The sequence below is a fragment of the Poecilia mexicana genome, unplaced genomic scaffold (genome assembly GCF_051168715.1).
Source record: "Poecilia mexicana isolate PSO_F unplaced genomic scaffold, ASM5116871v1 scaffold_1, whole genome shotgun sequence".
NCBI lineage: Eukaryota > Metazoa > Chordata > Actinopteri > Cyprinodontiformes > Poeciliidae > Poecilia > Poecilia mexicana.
The window spans coordinates 21297728-21317334 of NW_028263370.1; the positions used below are offsets into that span (position 1 = coordinate 21297728).

Consider the following 19607-nt stretch of genomic DNA (forward strand, 5'->3'; position numbering starts at 1 on the left):
AGCAACTGGGTGGCAGTTAACACTAATCCTGCAGCTGATTACCATTGGCATGGGCAAATAAACAGTAATAAAATGAACCTCTAGGACCCAGCGTACATGCACACTCAAAACCATACAAGTAAAGCGACATTGACACACTTGTAGCATAGTGCACTCACACTGGGACAACCAGAACAACTGAGAAACAAAAATAGCCTCTAATCTCTTATTTTATCACTTGATAAACGGATTATTTGGTCCATAAAGATCCTGATATCAAAATAAAAGTTCTCATATTCAAAGTCTGTTAGTAGCCAGTTACATTTTTTTCAATTACATTTACTTAAATAACTTTTTTGAAAAAAATTACTTTTACTATGCTGTACATTTTCCTTTTACGTGAGTAAAATTTCTGGGTTCTCTACCCACTAAATGAAGAACAAACATGTTTTAACCAAAAATCCACCTGATAAAGACACACACCTGCAGTTTTTGTTAAAGTTTCAAAGGCTTTTTATTGAAAAAAACTGATTTGGAAAAAAAATTTATTTTGCCTGCTTCTGTTATTTTTTGCTATTTATATGAATTCCTGTCATTATATTTTGGTCTGTCTGATTATGTAATCTTTAAATATGAAATAATTGAATATTTGATCAGTTTCTCAGTACTTGAGTAGATTTTTTTGCCAAATATTTTTTATCCTTACTTGAGTAATTCCTTAGACAGCAACTTTTTACTTTTGCTTGAGTGAAAATATGCTGAAATAGTTCTTCTCTTACTTGAGTACAACTTTGCCCACCTCTGGAAATATTTCAATTCAAATAACAAAAACAAAGCACCTCATTAATATTTAATTAATTAAAGCAGATTTTGCATCTAAGAGGAAAGCACATTGATTATATATGAATGGATTTTGTTGTGGTGTAAATTTAATGACAAGTGTTCTGGTCATTTGCTGTTCGTCCATATAATGTGTTTTTCCTTAGTCACAGTGACATCTAGTGAGCGTAAACCTAAATAGCTACCTGCTACAGACAGAACTATTATGCAACATTCTCAGTGTCTCAGGAACAGGACAAGAAATCCTCTGTTTTAACCCATTAAAGTGTTATATTAAAAAGCACATTTTTAAAATAATAAAAAAGGTTTTTCTCTTTACTCGTTTAAGAAAAACTGAAGTGGCAGAGCAGCAGTTTCCTCTCCTCTAACCTGTTTGAGCAACAGTGTTTTTTTGTTGTTTTTTTTAGCATCCTGCTGTGGTCACAGGCAGGCGTTGATCCTCTTTTTGTTTCTTCAGATACGTGCAATACGTTGAAGAACTAAGGAAGTACCTCACCATATGAATGCATCACCTCTAAATGCGGAGCTGTACTCATTATCTTTCTGGACTTTTGGACTGGTGTCATCAAACAAGCTCAAAATGCCATCAATTTATTTGTTTTACCTTGGTAAGAGAACATTTTATCTATATTTTATAATAGAAACATGTTCTGATTATTTGCAAATGAATAAATAGAGGTAATGTCAGTCATCAGAACTGTAGATGTCTTATACAAAAATTTAAATTACATATATTTTTTGTCTTAAAAGTACAATTGTACCCTTTTCAACAATATTTTAATGTAATGTACATGGGTATGTGCATTTGTGTTCTCTTTTGTTCCCAAATTGCTAAATATGATTGCAAAATAGAGCAATAACTTGAATTTTCAACCATTAAATAATCTGTAGTATTAATATTTTGTTTAACCAGGAACGACCCATTGAGATTAAAAACCTCTTTTTCAAGGAACTCCTGTCTAAGATGTAGCAAATAATATACGGCACATACAAGAAAGAGGTCATCATACTACTCTCATCCATTATAATGGATGTTACTTAGGATTTTCTTTTTTTTGTTTGGTTTTCAAAGTCACAGTCTTTCCCTCGTCTTTAGCTTCCTGGCATCAGTTTGCATTGATTAATTAACAAAATCAAAATGTTTACTTGAAGCTGAGAGACTGCATGCCTCAACTTCATTATGCTAAGTTTTGACAGAATGAGAGACAGAATGTTGCTCCGTACGCAGTGAAGATGACTTAGTGTGGCTCAAACTGAGAATTGGAACAAAGGAAGAAAAGACGTTGTTCACTGATGTACTGGGACTTAATATCCAAAAAACATCCATTGTTCACCAGTTTGTAGAAGGTCTACTATTTAAATAATGTTGCATTTTCCATTAACCAAAAGCAATAAACTGGGGTCCTTTGCAGCTGCAGGACCCACTCTTTGAACAAATTAGTGGGTTTATATTAAAATAAAACTTTTTGTTTTATTTTAATATGTTATTATTTTTGTCATAATTTTTGGTGTTTCTTAGTATAGAGTAAAACGAACCCTCTGTTAAAACCTTTAGAACTGCCTATTGTAATAGTTCAAACACTAAATATACCTTCATATGCACTAATATACACAGTGTTTCAGTCTTAGCTCTACTACAGAAGCTAACGTCTTAGGGAGCGCCAAATTTTTCTTTTGAATAAATTAATAAATAAATTACATTTCTGCAACTAATTTGGAGTTTTGGTCCTGCAGAAAATCTGTGAATACTGAACCATGAATAGATGGCAATCCACTGATTTTGGTCAAAATAATGTGTTTTTTAATGTGCTTTAAAGGTAAATTGGCATTGAAGGAATTGACGTTATCAGTGAGAGTTTGTCCTGATAAATTGCTTGAGTACCACTGACATGTCTTGCCAGTAGGATAAAGTGCTAACAAATGTAGCATTGAGAGTCAATAACAAACAGTTGAATCTAAGTATATATATATATATATATATATATATATATATATATATATATATATATATATATATATATATATATATATATATATATATATATATAATAAATACCAGAGCAATAGAGGCTCAGATCTACCACACCAGACAAGACCCAAGGTGTAGGTTGTGCAAGGAGGCCTCTGAGACAGTCCAGCACATAACAGCAGGGTGCAAGATGCTGGCAGGGAAAGCGTACATGGAACGACATAACCAAGTGGCGGGCATAGTGTACAGGAACATCTGTGCCGAATATGGACTGGAAGCCCCGAGGTCAAAGTGGGGAACACCCCCAAAGGTGGTGGAGAATGACCGAGCTAAGATCCTGTGGGACTTCCAGATCCAGACAGACAAGATGGTAATGGCGAACCAACCGGACATTGTGGTGGTGGATAAAGAACAGAGGAAAGCCGTTGTGGTGGATGTAGCAATACCAAGTGACCACAACATCAGGAAAAAGGAACATGAGAAACTGGAGAAATACCAGGGCCTCAGAGAGGAACTGGAGAAGGCCTGGAAGGTGAAGACCACAGTGGTGCCTGTGGTCATCGGGGCCCTCGGGGCAGTCACCCCCAAACTGGAGCAGTGGCTCAAACAGATCCCAGGAACAACATCAGACATCTCAGTCCAGAAATGTGCAGTTCTAGGCACAGCCAAGATACTGCGCAGAACCCTCAAGCTCCCAGGCCTCTGGTAGAGGACCCGAGCTCAGAGGATGAAAGAGACCACCAATGCTAACTGAGCAAACTTGTTTCCTAGCATTCACAAAACTTATAAACATAATGCAATGATATTAGTTTTATTATAGGATACTGTTACGCCACTCTGTGGAAGAGGTTTGGTAATATCTGATCAAAATGGCAGTCAGTGAAAAATGATGAGGCTCCAGTCCCTTTTCAAGTCCTATAAACTAGGTCACAAGTTTGTTTGTTTTTCTGACAAGATAAAGCAGCATTTCAGAAGCTGTGGAAGGATACTTTGGTGAGATGGAGGTAGATGATCCACTGTGGTGCTGGTTCCCTAAAAACGAGCTGAAACAAAGGGCCCAAAAGCAATTTGAGTTGTCAAGACAGCTTGAATGTAATGCTAATAACATATCTACCACTTAACTGTTTTTCTGTAGGACTGGCTTTGACCTCCGTTCAGATGAGCACAACCCAGGATTCCAGTAGTCCAGAACCCATTATCTCCACAACCACTGGCCCAGTAGATACCAGTACCTCTTCCATGACCACCAGCATCACCACAGAGACCTTGAAAACCCCGGAGACCAACGGAAGCATGAATGCATCTGATAGTAACACCAACACCACAGCTACTCCAGGAGACAGGAATGGTGAGTGCCATGAACACAAGCCACTAAATGTTTTCTCCTTCAAGTCACATTTATTCCTTTTCTTAACATCTTTAAGAATTCCTAATATGTTTATGATTTTTAGAAACCCAGACCAGTGGTGGAGGTGTCGCCTACAGTACCACCCCCATGAAGCCTTCATCTATGTCTACTCTGACTCCCACAACTAAAACATTTTTATCTACAAAAAAGATAACAACAGGAAGACCAACAACCAAAACAAACCCCAAAAACAGTAAGCTGCAGCGGCTACAGAGCAATCACATGCTGTAGACATATTTGTATAAAAAGAATCCCTAAAACATGATATGAAAGTTAATTCACAATTATTATTTTTTTCGGGAGCAAATTACTCCCACAATAAAACAGGAAGTGGATCAGGTTTTGTTGGACAGATCTGACTCCCCACATCCACTCCTGAGCATTCATATGGAGAAAATTGATCTCCATAGGACTTTTTTGGAAAAAATGTCTTTTATATCATATCATTATTTTAATGTGAATAAATAGATAAATTTGAATATAAAACTTTGTTTGTGTTGTAAACACAGCATGCGTATTCACCTGAAAGTTTAATTTCAAATGCATCACTTATGAAGTAAAATGTGACAAACAACAGTAGGTTCCTAATTTTGTTTGGTGTGTTTGTGAAATATTTCCTCTTTGAAAATCAACATTTTGCATTTCTTACAGAAGGAGGGTCAAACGAGACTACCGGTGAGTTTTTTTTCTGTTTCAGAGGTTAAAATAAAGCCAACCTCTCAACAACCTCTCAACAAGCACAGAAAGACAGAATTTAAATCCAAAACCTGTATGAGTCCATCAGACCTAAATAAGACTCCATTTACTGCCTGATTACAAATATATTGATATCTCTTTGTCAGTTTGATGAGGAACATTTTAATTTCAACTGTAGCCTTTCAAGTAGTCTATGTTACATTTGGAGGAAAATATGTTATTTACATATTTGTTAAAACTGTCACTGGGTCATGACAGTACAGCATGAGAAAGATAATCTGTCAAAAAAGAAAAACTAACTCCTCCATCTCCTCTCTGATCCACTATCCCATCTGAAGAAAAGTGCCTCACCCAGTCAAAAACAACCAATCAGAGCCAGGAGGAGGGTCTTAGCGCTGTCAATCAATCTTGTGTACTCTGCCAATGTGCTAATGACAGAGAAGCAACTTCCTATTTCATTCAGTGGCCATGCTAACTAGCCTTAGCATTTGTAGCAGGATGTTATGGTGAACCAGCTGTAGCATAGCAGAGAGAAAGGGAGAGTGTGAGCAGTGTGTACACAAGCCAGTTCATTAAAAATTTCTCAGTATATCAAAAGATGTATTAAATGAGATAGCATTTATAATTTAAGCAGATCCAAGATAAGAGAAAAAATCACAATTAAACAAATGGAAAGTTAAATTTGCGTTTATGGAACAAATATGTGGAACAATCTGTGTCTAAAGAAACCAAAAACAGATAAATTAAGAAAAATATTACACATTCAGTAGATTCAGTAGAGTGCTGTATTATTGCAAAGATAAAAAGAAATTCTTTATTATGTTTACATATGCACGTTGCCTGCTTTGTGTATTAATATGTATCTGTATGGATAGTTGATTGATGCTTAGTTGCTTATAGTGAATTGACTTCCATAAAAACCCCGCATTGTTTCCGTTTGCGCACAATCTGAAAATGGAAGCAAATCTGGCTGAAGCTGACTAAGCCCCGCCCGTTGAGAAGGAGCTACTGACAGGTGAACATAATGAAACGTGTTCTCTTTATTCACAATCCCTGCTGCTCTGTCTTCAGGAATCATCGTCGTGGTCGTAATCGCCCTTGTAATCGTTGTGTTTGCTGTCGCTTGCGTCGTGTCACGGAGAAGAGGAAGGGTAAGAGGAGCAGGCCTTTAATTCAGCCACGTTGAATCTTATAGGGCTAATTATTCAGTGCAAAATAAAATGCTCTGTCTAAAGATTGCACATGATAACTAAAACATTGACTGACTGCCTTCTTTTGCAGCGCTACAATGTTGATTTTGCCGCTAGCCCCGATGAAAACGTCCCACTCGGCACCATGGACCCGGAAGTCCGTGCTGAGTCTGCGCCTCAAAACGGTCCGGCCAACATTTCCAAAAAACTATAACCTCAAAGGAAACATAATTTAGATCAAACAAGCCTTGTTTGTTTAATTAAAAAAAAATTGTACACTTTTCAGGTCTGAAAACCTTTAATAGCACAGAAGCGGCAGCTACTGAGCCAAAAGGACCAGAAGCAGCACCTGAAACACAGGAAGAGAAAAAAGGTGAGTTTTATGTTATTTTTTTGTTAAATAATAATAATAATAATAATAATAATAAGCAAACAAAAAATGTAGTGTGTAAATTACGTATTTGTAATAACTCGTGTAGGCATGAGTTGCAGGCGAATTGTGTGCTGTTTTCCTTCCTCTTTCCTAATAACATAAAAGAAGAGGAAGTTTGGTTCACACATTTAGCTAACTATCTTTTAACCATCTAAGTTTCATGATGTAAGTATGAGAGTGCATTTATAACTTGTATAGAGTGTTTTTTAATACAAAAACGCGTCAATATTATTTTACAACAAATATGGGTGGTGACAGCTGATGACGCTGATTCTCAGAAACCTAAAACTGACCAACTTCTTCTTCCTGTTTAGATCTGGTACTCATGACTACAAGTTCTTGCTGTGGCAACAATCTTACCTTCTTATCTTAAAAGCATTAGCATTATGTGCACATTTAAAATAAATGCATTATTAAGATATTTGTTAGCTTAGAAAGTTTGCTTTAAATCAAACAAAATTATTTTTTACTGAATTCATTTTTTTTGTTAGACATGGTAATCTGATTTCATTTTGTGAAAGGATCCATCTGAAATCTCATTATCAATCTAATTAGTAAACTCATTGCAATAAAGTATTAGCACAGTATCATTCTATCTTAGGAACCTTCCTTCTGATGCATTAAGAAAAGCATTTGCCAGGAAAAGAAAACAAGTCCAACATGTTAGAAATCTAAATGTGTTGGATTGCTTCTGTTCCTCACAGTCTGCCAAATACTGTCATAAATAAAGAGTGCAATCAAAATGTCCCACAAAAACAACTTTTTATAGCAGTTCAGGGCAATTTGGGGATGATCTGTGAATCTTCCCCTACAATGGAACATTGCATTACAATGTGGTAACAAAGAAGCTTAAATGGCAACATAATTAAATTTTGGACATGTGGTCATGAAACTCCACATCACCACAGTGAGAACATGCGGTCAGTTTAAAAAAAAAAAAGTGGTAAAGAAACAGAAGATAATAAACTGATCAACTTCAAGCACCAAGAACACCAGGATGGTGAATCACTTTAAAACTGAAAACATTTTTTAATTTTCTTTGGCATACCACAGGAATTTGCGTGGAAAAGAGGCAAAAGATGGTGAAGCCACAAAGTGCAGAAGTTTTTGTGGGTTATAAAGCTTCTGGGTTTGCCTGTAGAAAAGGATGCAGATCTTTGTAACACGTCCTCTGATATGAAAGGAAGTTTGGTTTTGTTGTTTTTCGGTTACTGTTGGCTTTTGGTAGAACACAAGTTTCATCATTGTTTCCGATCCCACCCAAAAAATGTTTTGAAATATTGGTGACGGAACGACTTCCTGATCGGAGGCAAATGAGCTGCAGTACTCTGATTGACCACAGGGTGGAAACAGAAGCTCAGATGGAGCTTTTAATGTGGCCGGTGCCTTTTAACACTGTGGTTTTCTGTACAGTTTAAGTGGCCAGTTGGAGAAATTTTGAAAGTTGTTTTGAAATTTGAAAAGTAAAAAAGATAAAGTATTTAATCGTGCAACTTCCTGTCTTTGTTAGTTGGTTATTTTATTAGGCAGAATCCTCATTTGAGACCAAGGTGCTCACATTTGCTTGTAAATGTACAAAGTGTTTCTGCTTTGTTCTGGGGGAGTTGGTGGGTTACAGGTAAACGGCGTCATCATGTCTGGGCTCGTCATTCTGCCTTGAGCCATACTGGAGTTAAATGGAGGCTGCTGATTTTAGGGACGGTTTAATCCCATAAGATTTACTTCCTGTGAAAAGAAACAGCCGAAAAAAACAGAAAATGTTTTCCTTTGCTTTTTATTTCCCAGTGGTAATTGCTGCAAACAGCTGTCAGATGGTGTGTTTGTTTGTTTGTTTGTGCTGCAATAAAAAAAAAACTCCCAAATTTACTCCTCTGAATCATCTTCTTGTGACAAATGTAAAATGTTTCTTATCATCAGGAGAAGTGTTTCTTCCTCAAAATGATTACTTCAGTGCTTGCAACATTTTTCCATCCAGAAAAGCTAACCCTCAACATTTGCATAAAAGGCCTGCTGGCAGAAAAAAAAGCTACTTTTTTTTTTTTTTAAAGATTTCCTGAGCTAATTTGGAAAGTTAAATGACAGGAAACTTTGTTTTATTACATGACCACTGACAGTAAGATGATGACGCAGTTTTATTTCAAGAACTTGGAGTTTTTCATTATCTCAGCTTTGAAGGGAATCAGAAGAATTAACACATTAAGCAGCATTTTTCAGCAGCAATACCTACAGGTGTTTCGTGGACATGAGCTCAGAGTCTGCACAGGTTCCACTGACATGAGGAAGGTCTAATCAGGTGCAGTAAGTGAAATCCCCTGTGTGGGTGGAACTTCGAGGACCGATGCCTTTAGCTAAGGCAGCGGAGGGAGTGTTATGATCTGCAGTTTCTGAAATACCCAGCCCTGCCCATCCAGGTTGAAACTCACTGAAATCAACTTTTTTTTTCACCTTTTTGATGCTCGATTTGTATCAGTGGCACTTTATTAGGAAAATCTTACTTACAGCTGGATGGGAAAAAAAACTTAAAACACAGAGTCAGAAAAACTGACAAAATCCTATTTTGTCAGTTTTTTGGGTAACACTTTATTTGAAGGGGGTTGAATAAGACTGACATGACACTGTCATAAACATGTCATAACACCTGTCATGAACATGAATAAGTCTTCATGAATATTTATGACTGTTGTCATAAAGCGCCATTCGGTAAATTATGACACTTTTAATACAAAGTTGACATTATTCAAAATGTCTTTGTTATGACAACTTGACATTAACCAGGAAATCATTACTGTTTAAACTTTACCTTTAATAACATAAAGTTACCTGATTTTTAAAGTGCAATCAGTAATACTTTTATAACAAATTTATATCAATAATGATTTATTGGTTAAATGGTTTTTGTTGTTTTAAAAATGTTTGTGTGCCTCATCGGTGTGGTTGCTACCTTTTCTAATCTTTTTCCTTTGGAAGGGATTCAAAGAAGGAAAAACTTGCAAAATTCCTTGCAGATATTTCTGAAGTAGCACCACAAAGTTAGTGAAAGGGTCTTCAGTCTATGTTGAAAACTGAGCCACAGGGAAATCATAATGAGGACATGAAGTGAAGTAACACCCACATTGTAAGTAAAAACCTTCCTGGGTGCCAACATGGCAGAATTATCGAGGCCATTTTTTTAAAAGAAGAAAACCAGGGAAACAATTGGCATTCAGAGAATTTGGCCAGTCCTCCTCTGGAAATCGCCTGAAGACAATCGACTTCACCAGCAGACTACAGCTCCTGCTGTGGTTCTATGTTGCTGTTGTATGTGAGACAAGAACCAAATTCCCAGCATTTAAAAAGAGAATAATAAGCAGAAAGTGATATTATAGGTTATGGTAGTGGTAGATTTATGCTTTGATCATCAAACGCCTTCCTATTCCCCTCGTCTCGCCTTTCCCTGCTGTGAAAACTGGGTCAGGTAATGATGGGGCAACCCGACTTTCCCACAGACTCCAAACAGCTGCATGTCTCTGGCTTGTTAGGAGCTGCCCAGTAATCAGTCGCCTCATTATAAACTCGCTGGCCCCCTAACAACGGCGTCGCACAGGAGAATTGCTGCCTGTGTACAAAAATGCCTCAGGCAGGATGGGTGAAAAGGTTTCTACTGCTGAGCAGCTCTGCATAAAACATGTGAATGATGAAGAAATTACCTGAAAATTTTACGCAACCTGAGCTGCAACGGTTGCGTTGCATGAAAGTGTTGCTTTCTTTCTAAATTTGGCCCATAGATGCAGATGGAAGCTTTTCATTTGTAATCAGGGTAAAAATTGTTACCATCATAATCTTCTTGCACAGCACAATGTAAACTACAACACAAAGTATTCGTCTTCTTGTAACCAAGTTTTAACAAAAGGTGAAACCAAGTTTACCCAGAGACTTTTACTGAGAAACCAACTTCGCTGCACCCAAGTGAGCTTTTATTCTTTCTTAAACTTGGCTGTAAATGCCAAGCATTTTGAAACAAAGTGACCCAAATCCTGTTCTTATTCCTGAAAATAATGTATTTGATTGAGCCCAAAAGAAAAGGAAATCTACAGTACTATTACTTTACTATTTAGCACAGTAAACATGCAAAAGAAAAAAAGTAGTACATTTCTGACAAAAGAGATTTTGCCAACATTTTTGAGCAATCTCAGAAAAAAAACAAAAAAAAAAACAAAAAAAAGCATCACATTTGCTGGAAAAACTATATAACATTTTTAAATATCAAAAAATTTCAGAATTTTAAATGTCAAAATTTTGGAGTTATTGGCGGAAATTTACTTATTTTTTTCTGTCAACGATGTCCCTAATACATGGTCATAAAAATCTTTTTCAAGGTTTGAATCTACAATAAATATCGGGCCACTTTATCTGCTTGATTTTATGTTGTTGTTTCTGGTTTTTTGCTACTTTGAGTCTACAGTTTTGGCCCACGCTGCAAAACGTTTGGACACCCCTGCCTTGCAGTAACTGTCATAAAAATGAAAGTATGTGTTAATCAATGTCGATATTTGATTTTGTTCAGAAGAGGCTGCCATATCTGCTGCTGCACCCAGCGCTGAGGCTGCTGCTCCACCCGAAGCTGCAGCTGCACCGGCACCAGAAGCTTCACCTGCTGCTCCACCAGAAGCTCCAGCTGCAGCTCCGTCTCCAGACACTTCAGAGGAAAAACCAAAAGCGGATGACGCCAAGCAGAGTTCCTCTGCACCCGTGGACCCTCCTGCTGAAGAGAAAACCGATGATGAAGGTGCCGTCTCCAACAAGACTTCGGTGGAGTCACTGAAGGAGACGAATGAGAACAACAGCAACAACTCTGGCCGCAGCCAGAGGAGAGGTTGGTGTTCAGGTCATATCTCCACTCAGTAGTTATAGTCTGTTTTCATAAATGTTATAATTTGCGAAGGTCTTAAAATGGGCACCATGAGTTCAAAATCATTCGTGGTCGTCCAACTTTCAGTCAAAAGTGTCTGAAGGCTTGAGACTGATTTTAATATTGGTCCTATCAGGAGTTTGTATGAGGCTGAGTAGTCATAAACCAGTATGTTGGATGTACAGGCACATTGACAGAGTTGTTGTTGAGCCAGATACTGAAACTCCTGGGCACATCAGGACACTCTTATATCTTAAAGCTACAGGATTTTTTCCATATTTGTTGAATCTGTATGATATGAAATGGATAATCTGAAAAGCTTGAGCTCCTCTAAACATCCTCAAAATACAATAATCACTTTGCAAACTTATCCCACTGGTTCACAGACTGGCAGAGGAGCAACACAATCTGGGAAGTCGGTGTGGACTGTCCAGTGTGAGGTGCGGTGTCCACCTTGGATTCCTGCTGTCCCTCAGAGACGAGGTAAGACAGCAGCTGATGCATGTTGAGCTTCAGCTGCTCAGCCTGTTAAGGTGCTCGTAAAATGGCGGCACCCCCTTCTCCACATTATAGGCTACAAGTCAACACACCACATTCAATCGGCTGGAGTTACAGCTTCCTGTCCTGATTTAATCTGTTATAAATAGAAAACTCATAACCATTAACTCTATAATTATGGCCTGTGCTTTTCCCTAAATTGTATATAGCCTGTCAGCTGGTGGTTAAAAATACACACTGCAAAAACTACTCTAAAATAAAACAGCATAAAAACATGTAACATTTTGCTTTCTTATTTTTCCATTTTTATTTTTAAAGTCAGCAGCTATTGGGTTGTGCATCATTTCATATTCAACATTCATGCAAAAGGTCTGAGACAATTTAATTATCAAAAATGCCGTTAGTTTCTTTTACAGTGACCTAATGAATTCTCTGCTTTTATAGCATGCAATATGGAAGTTAGTGAAATTTCAAATGGACCAAATTTAGTTCAGAGCAAAAAAATAGTCTTTTAATAACCACGATTCCTATAAAAGAAGGAAACTACACTTTAACTGTGCAGTGAGTTCGATTTCCTGGGAGAAAAACATCAAAACCTTCACGGCCCTGTGCGAAAAACTGATTTCTCCCTGACATTAATGACTGGTTGTTTCACCCATAGCAGTAACAACTGCAAACAAGCATTTGCAATAACTTGTAGTGAGTCTTTCACAGCTGTGCAGGAATTTTGACCTCATCTTTGCAGAATTGTTGTAATTCTGCCTCGTTTTCCAGCATGAACTGTTTTTAAGGTCATGCCACTGATGTTCTGAAACACTGAATTGTGACAAACATGCATTTCACATCTTTAAATAGTGGTTTTGTTTCTGTATACATTTCACAGTAATGTGAGTGTTGAGTTCAGCAAACTTCATGAATAAAACAGTTTCACAAGGAGGCATAAACATATTGTCTTATTAAAACACAAAGATTATTGAAATTTAGTTGATGTTTTTGTCACATAGTTGATACATTTTTATTAATTAGACTTTGTTGTTAAAATTATTGAAGTGAGATAAAACAAGCATACTCTACTTCCTTTTCCTTATATTTGAATATTTTTGCTTTGATTTATTTTGATGGGCAAAATAAAATTGCAGTTGAAAATGGGGTTTGTAAACCCAATACAATGATAACAACTAAAAAAACATGTTTATAACTAAATTTCTCTTGTTCTGGAAATATTAAACCGTTGACTTTAATCTTTCGTTCCTTTAACTGGCTGCTACGGATGGATGAGTGTCTTGCAGCGCGAGTAGAAACCTGGCCCTTGTCAATCTAATCATCAAATGCTCCAGGATGTGAGGTCCACACCTGCACCAGTTTCCTCTTCCTTCTGCTCATCAACACTTTGGGCTGCAGCAGCCCGGGGCGAAGGCATTCACACTGCTCCTCACAACTGGTGATAAGCTCACACCTGAGAGGACGGGCTCAGTTCGGCTCTTTTCTCACAGAAAGAAAAACACACTTTTCACCATAATATCACCACTACAGTCACGTCTGGTCTAGTGAAGCAGTACATGGATGTGGTTTTCATATTCTGGTTATTTATGTGATCTCCAGCATCTAAACCTGTGATACTTTAAGAAAAAATGTGGAAAAATGTAACTAAGTTCTACTCTCATTAATTCTATCAGTAAAACCTGTTGGCAGCTTCAAAGTTTTTGCACAGGTAAAGATTCTTTGCAAACTGTTTATGCATGGTGAAGCAGTTCCCAGACGTCTGTTGTGTCTTAGATTGTTGCTTAAATCCTCTGATTATATCTTAGATCTCGTCAGATTACTATAGCTGGAGCTTAAAAGTCTCTATAATTGCATAATTGATATTCAGAGATGTTGAACCTTTAAAAAAATCTACAAAGGGTGACGCAATATCAAACAGAAAATGGCTTAAGACATAACTTTAGATGCTTTTGATCTGATGTTGACATAATTTTTAATACTTAAGTCCTCCGCTTTTCACTTCCTCACTCTCTCAATGCGCTTCGCATCATGTTGCCAAGGACTGAAAATCAGACTTTGCAGTGTTATAAATGGCAAGAATTTATAGATTTAAGAAAATACAGACTCTAGTCTTAGCCCAGTATGTATATAAAACCAGTATGAATATAAAACCAGTCTAACCTGAAAATGAAAACATGAACCCTTATTCCCACCTGGTTTGCGATGAGACGAGTAAGTCGGAGTTAAAAAGGCTGTAGCCAGAGATAATGGACATGAGCTGACAGCTCATAAACTCCAGCTGCGTAATTAGACCTGTTCTTTACGCTGCTATTTTCCAGTTAGAGCGCAGCTTTCATGTTTGATAGTTAATGTTTGAGGAAACGGCCTCAGTGTCTCACAGACAAACCCCTATGACAATAAAAAGTAATTTGTTTTATTGGAGAAGTCGTTACTGGAAGGAACTGGTTAGTGCTGGTAAGAGCAGAAAAATAATGTAGGAGCATTTGAAGGATAATGTAAGCATAATAGTTCATGGGTCTGGTTGGGAAAATGTCACTAATGACGGTGAAGAGAAACGTCCTGCTCAGGGGGTTTGATGTGGTTTAAACTGGGCAGCTCTACAGAGGGAGGGACTGTTGGGAATCGCAGATTGACTCTTCCTCTACGCTGCAAGGTTAAAACAGCTGGTAGAACTGACTCCGCCCCTTTTCCCCTAAATTTGTACCTCAGATTTTAGTTTGAAGAAGAAAACAACCTGCAAATCAAGATGACATTAATGAATTATGTGAAATTATGATAACCTCACCAAACGCCCAGTATGTAAACAAGAAAATAAACAATAACAAACCTGCAGCTACTTAAGAAAAATGCTTACTAGTTCATAATTTCAGTTGGTGTTTGGATAAAGTTTGGGAAACCTCATCTATACCCAACCCATTGGTTTCAGCTGACACAATATGGTGCAAAAGTCTTAAATCACCAATGATTTCACTTGTGTTGAACCATATCTGCCCAGGTTCATATAAAAAGGCATAAAAGAGTCATCGAACTACAGAGTAAGTACCTAACCTACTTCAATCTGAGTTAATCTCACAGCTACCTCAGATAGTTAAAATTAAAGCTTCAATATTTCTGCTAAAGCTTCCTCACTTCTGTGACCTGCAGAGGTTCACGGTTGGGCCTTTCCAAAGGTCACAGGTGAGACGGTTTTAATGAAACGGTTCACCATGACGATGGAGAAATACTGTTGTTTTAGTGTCAGTCATCTGATTTACCGTTACAGAGGCTATTGGGACGTTTGTCCAAACGAGGACATTGTGACAAAAGAGAGGAAATTAAAAATATAACTGTTGAAGATATGAAAGTATCATGGAATTATTTAAAATCAGTGATAAGAATTTGTACTTAAGCTGAATGGCTGTCCTAAAACTGGGAAGTACAAAGTGAGTTGCCTATTAATAGCTCAAACATACTTTTCATTTTGCCAGGGAGCTACTTTTTATTTTAACAGGTGTGAATTACACCAGAACTATTTAACATGGTGACAATATCTAGATTCTTACTTCTTCAAGTGGCCTGTAACATTTTTATAGCCCGTCCTAATTTAGTAGAGTACGTTCCATGTCTTTACACCAAGCCAACCGGCTCTTAATGAGGGAGGGAGGGGCTGACATAGTGACAACAGTTTGCAAGGAACACAGAAATAACTTTACGTGGGTTGGTTGTTAACAACCCCACTGTGTGATTTCAACTCTGCCTTGCCTAGATACTAAAGCTTTACTGGGGTTTCAAAACAAGGATTTGGACTACAAAGGGTTAGATTTTTGTCCCAATTTTGGGTACAAAAAAGATCCAAGAAATGTTTACACATGTTGGTCTAATAAGCTTTTGAGTTGCTTTACAATTTACATAAACACGGCAAAGGTTTTTAATACTTTTAAGGAAAGCCTACAGCCATTTACTCTTTATATTTCTGAACAAGAGCTGGAGTAATCCTTCTAGGTTTAAACAGTTTACTTAACTCACCTTTGCATGCTGGATGCTTAAAGAGGACCTATATGCAAAATTCACATTTTTGTATTTCTATTTGAGTCTAAAAACAGCCCAAGCATTTAAGAAAAACCAGCCAGCTGATTTTGGTGTCAAAAACCTTCAGAGTCGCAACATAACAAATCATGGGGTGATGAGAGAATGTCTTCTCTCAGAGCTTGAACAGCTACAATGGAGTTGAGGCGGTTCTGGACACCATTTTGCACAGCAAGGCAGAAAGTTTGCATCTTAAGCAAACCACCTCAATGTGGAGTGTGAAGAAGATCAGATGGAAATAAACTGTGTGACTTGGTCTTGCCTGGTTCTCCTCTGGATGGTTTAAAGGTCCGGAGCTTTTAGGAGTTGGCAGCCTGGAGTCCTGCTGACGGATGGATGGACATTCATCCACCTGCTGCTACAGCAGCTCCACATTCCTCAGGCAGTCGAACAGCCACATTCACACAGCGGCTTCGTTAGATCTCTGTCTCTCATCATCATGGTTAAAGTGAGCTGAGGTGAAGTCAAGTATGGAGCTAAAAAAAGCTATCAACAATTTTTACAAATCAGTTTTCTTTAGATATTTAAATGCTTCTGAAAAACTTTTAAAAAGTTCCAGCTATAACTTTTTTTTTTTTTTTAGAATTTCTGTTTTGATTAGCTCTTCTTAACTGCATGCATAAACTCAAGTAAAAAGTTAAAGTTCTAGAGTGTGAGATTGACCTGCTGCAGGTAAATTTGAAAGTTGAGCAGTTCAGCCAGTTTAGTTGGGCATTTCCTTCCAAATGTCTTTCAGCAACCTGCTTTCTGTGATTTTAGGGCCATTATAGACAGAAAAATTTAGTAAATTTCCACCAAAAAACAAAAATATTTTGAGTTTAATCTTAGAAATTTTCTATTAAAAAACAATGAAATTTCTGAGCTCCAGAAGTCGTTCAAAAGCAACTCTAAACTCAATTTGTAACTGATTTGCACCGACAAACTTAAAACTGGAGACGAGGGGGAGCAGAAATACCTCAATAAACCAAATGTTACAAAAGTTAAATACATTTGGGGGTGCTGTGGTGGCACAGGGGCGGGGCGCGGCCAGCGTGCTGGGGCCCTGGTCCTCGTGCCGGTGGCTGCGGGTTCGGTTCCCGGCCTGGCGACGTTTGCCACGTGTCTTCCCCGTCTCTCGTGGCCCTCTTTCCTGTCAAACTGCTTTCAGGTGGAGGCCACTAGAGCCAACAAAACCTTAAAAAAAAAAAGTTAAAGACATTAGTGAAAGTTGTTGGACATAATCATCTTGAAGTCATGATTGTGCAAAGACCACTGAGTAATTTGGGCAAATTTAGACAAATAATTCATGCTAAACTTCAGGAACTAGACCGCTTTTCAGCTGGGATTATATCAGTTATCCTCTTCCTCTGACAGATGTTTCACCTTTTGAGGTTAAAGGTCATGCATGAGGCTTTCATAGACTTAGTCAAACCAGAAGTTAAAGCAGTAAAAGCAGGAGGATATGTGTCTGTGGCAGAGGATGCTTTGTTTTCATTGTTCTGTCCTTTTGCTCTTCCTCTTTCAGGACGCAGAAGAAGCCAGATCGACTGCAGAGGATTAACTCACTTCAGCTCATTCTCTGGGTTTGAAGCTTGATCTCTTGTTGCCAAGTGTATTTTTGTGTAAAAGTGTGAAATATTGTACATCATTTTTACATGGTTTCTGCTTCAACTCGGTGTCTGATGTACAAAGTAAACTGTGTATGTGATGACCTTGTAATAAATGTTTTTCCCCTAAAAGCACAAAGAATGTATGAACTGCAAAAATAAGAAATCTTTCCAGGTACTTTCGTCTTGTTTCTATTGCAGATATCTTGGTACACTTGAAACAAGACAAAACCAGCTTACATTTACTTTTTAGCAACATGTAAGTGTTGCTTTAAGTCAATAATTCTTGAACATTTATCAAAAGTATTGGTCCCACTGGCAAATTATTTTATTTATAACATTGGAAAAATGTCTTGTAACATGGAAGTAGTACTTTTTTTTATCAATATTAAGGAATTATTGGTTTAAAGCAAGCTGCTACATCTCGCTAAAAACTTCAGATTCTCCCAGTTGAAGTTGAAAAAACCTGCACAGTCCTTTACTCAAGTTCTTAAAACTTTCTGAAGCCAATTATTTCATATTTTACTTGATCTTACTTTTAACTCCATAGTGATTTTATAAGATTTACATCTTTAAAAAGTTCTTATTCATGAACTATTCATGTTTTCTGAAATTTAGTTTATTTACTAGTGTTTTTGAGATGTGTGCCAAAACCATTTAGGGTCTATTTATAAACGTTATGAGAAAGTTGGAACTGAAGTTTAAAAACTGTTTGCAATCTTTAGATTCTTTTTCTTTTTAAAAGTTGTGATTGGAGTTTATTGTAACTAATAAATGTTTCTGTTAAATTTGCATGTTCACTTTTTTTATTTTTTCATGCAAAACAAAAATGCTACATGATAAAGTGTAAAGCCACATTTTGCCATTGGCCAGGAGGAGATGTATGTCAGTCAACATTTCAAACTCTACAGCCAACATCTCTCATCACCTGTAACATCAACATAGAGGCAGATGTTTGGGAAAATAACCCCAAGCATTCAGCTACGAAGATTTAGATTAAAATATAATAATGCATTAAAATGACCAATCCGATGGATTGAGATTGAGCAATTTTGTAAAGGAGAATTGGCAAAGCTCTCGATTGGTCATGACCGAAAGAACGAGGTCATGGATACAAGTGACCAAAATTAGTTTTCTCATTTGGGCTTTTGTTTTATTTTTAGATGTTCAAAGCTGGTAGAACTTATCAGATTCTACCATTTCCAGTCCAATGAAACGTTGGGCCTGGTCAATGGTTTCTAGTTGTCATAACTCTGCTCTGGATCCAAAGAACTAAGTAGCTCGATCATGTAGAGTCCACTGTTTTATTTATGCTATATGTGTAGAGTCATGGATACTACTTCACAATTTATCACACCATAAAGCTCAGTTAACATACATTTCCTGTTTAATTTCACGAGCCGTATAAACGGTGATGACTTTCCTGGTTTTTGGGAGTGGTCCAGCTGTTATATTAAGCCTGTTTCCACGGACTTCTGCTCCGGTTTAAAACCAAGCGATGGCATATATCGGTGTGTCCACAGAAGGGTTTAATCCACCATTAAGCAGGTGAAACGTTGCACTGAGCCTGCGGTGCAGCGGTGACGGCAGGAGCGCGCTTAGACCTGACCGCAGTCATGAATGCGCTGCAACAAACCCCTCAGTGCAGCAGAACACAAACCTCTTCTTCCTCGAAACTGGATCCAGAGGTCTCAGTATCCTCTATATTTATGCAGAGTATATTTACATCGGCCTGGATGATTTGAATGCTAGAAAGTGGCGCAAAGAGAATGTCAGGGGGAATCTTATTCAGCTATTCTAAGGAGGCACGAAGTTCATCATGGGTGAGCCTCCTGCTCTGACGTCAAAACAAGCTTTTATAGAATCAGTTTGAGCTTCTTATTTATCCATCTTTGCAACCTTCAATCAAAACCTGTTGGCTCTTGATGGATAAACATCTCAGCATAACTGTTCAAGCTGTGCTGTTGGTAGCAATGGTGCATTTCAGTTCATATCCCTGCCCGGGTTCTTCCTGCTTGGAGTTTTCATGTTCTCCAGGTTCTCCGACTTTAT

At 37.6% G+C, this 19607-nt stretch overlaps 1 protein-coding gene across 1 annotated transcript; it reads left to right on the plus strand.

Moving 5' to 3' along the window:
- The first annotated feature begins 1284 nt into the window (after positions 1-1284).
- LOC106925282 (uncharacterized) lies at positions 1285-18347 on the plus strand. Its single transcript, XM_014999536.2, has 10 exons — positions 1285-1427; positions 3924-4136; positions 4240-4389; positions 4848-4871; positions 5964-6043; positions 6174-6267; positions 6369-6455; positions 11059-11367; positions 11790-11886; positions 17474-18347. The coding sequence occupies exons 1-9, from the start codon at positions 1319-1321 to the stop codon at positions 11840-11842; spliced, it is 1119 nt and encodes a 372-aa protein (XP_014855022.2). The 5' UTR covers positions 1285-1318; the 3' UTR covers positions 11843-11886; positions 17474-18347.
- Positions 18348-19607: the final 1260 nt, after the last annotated feature.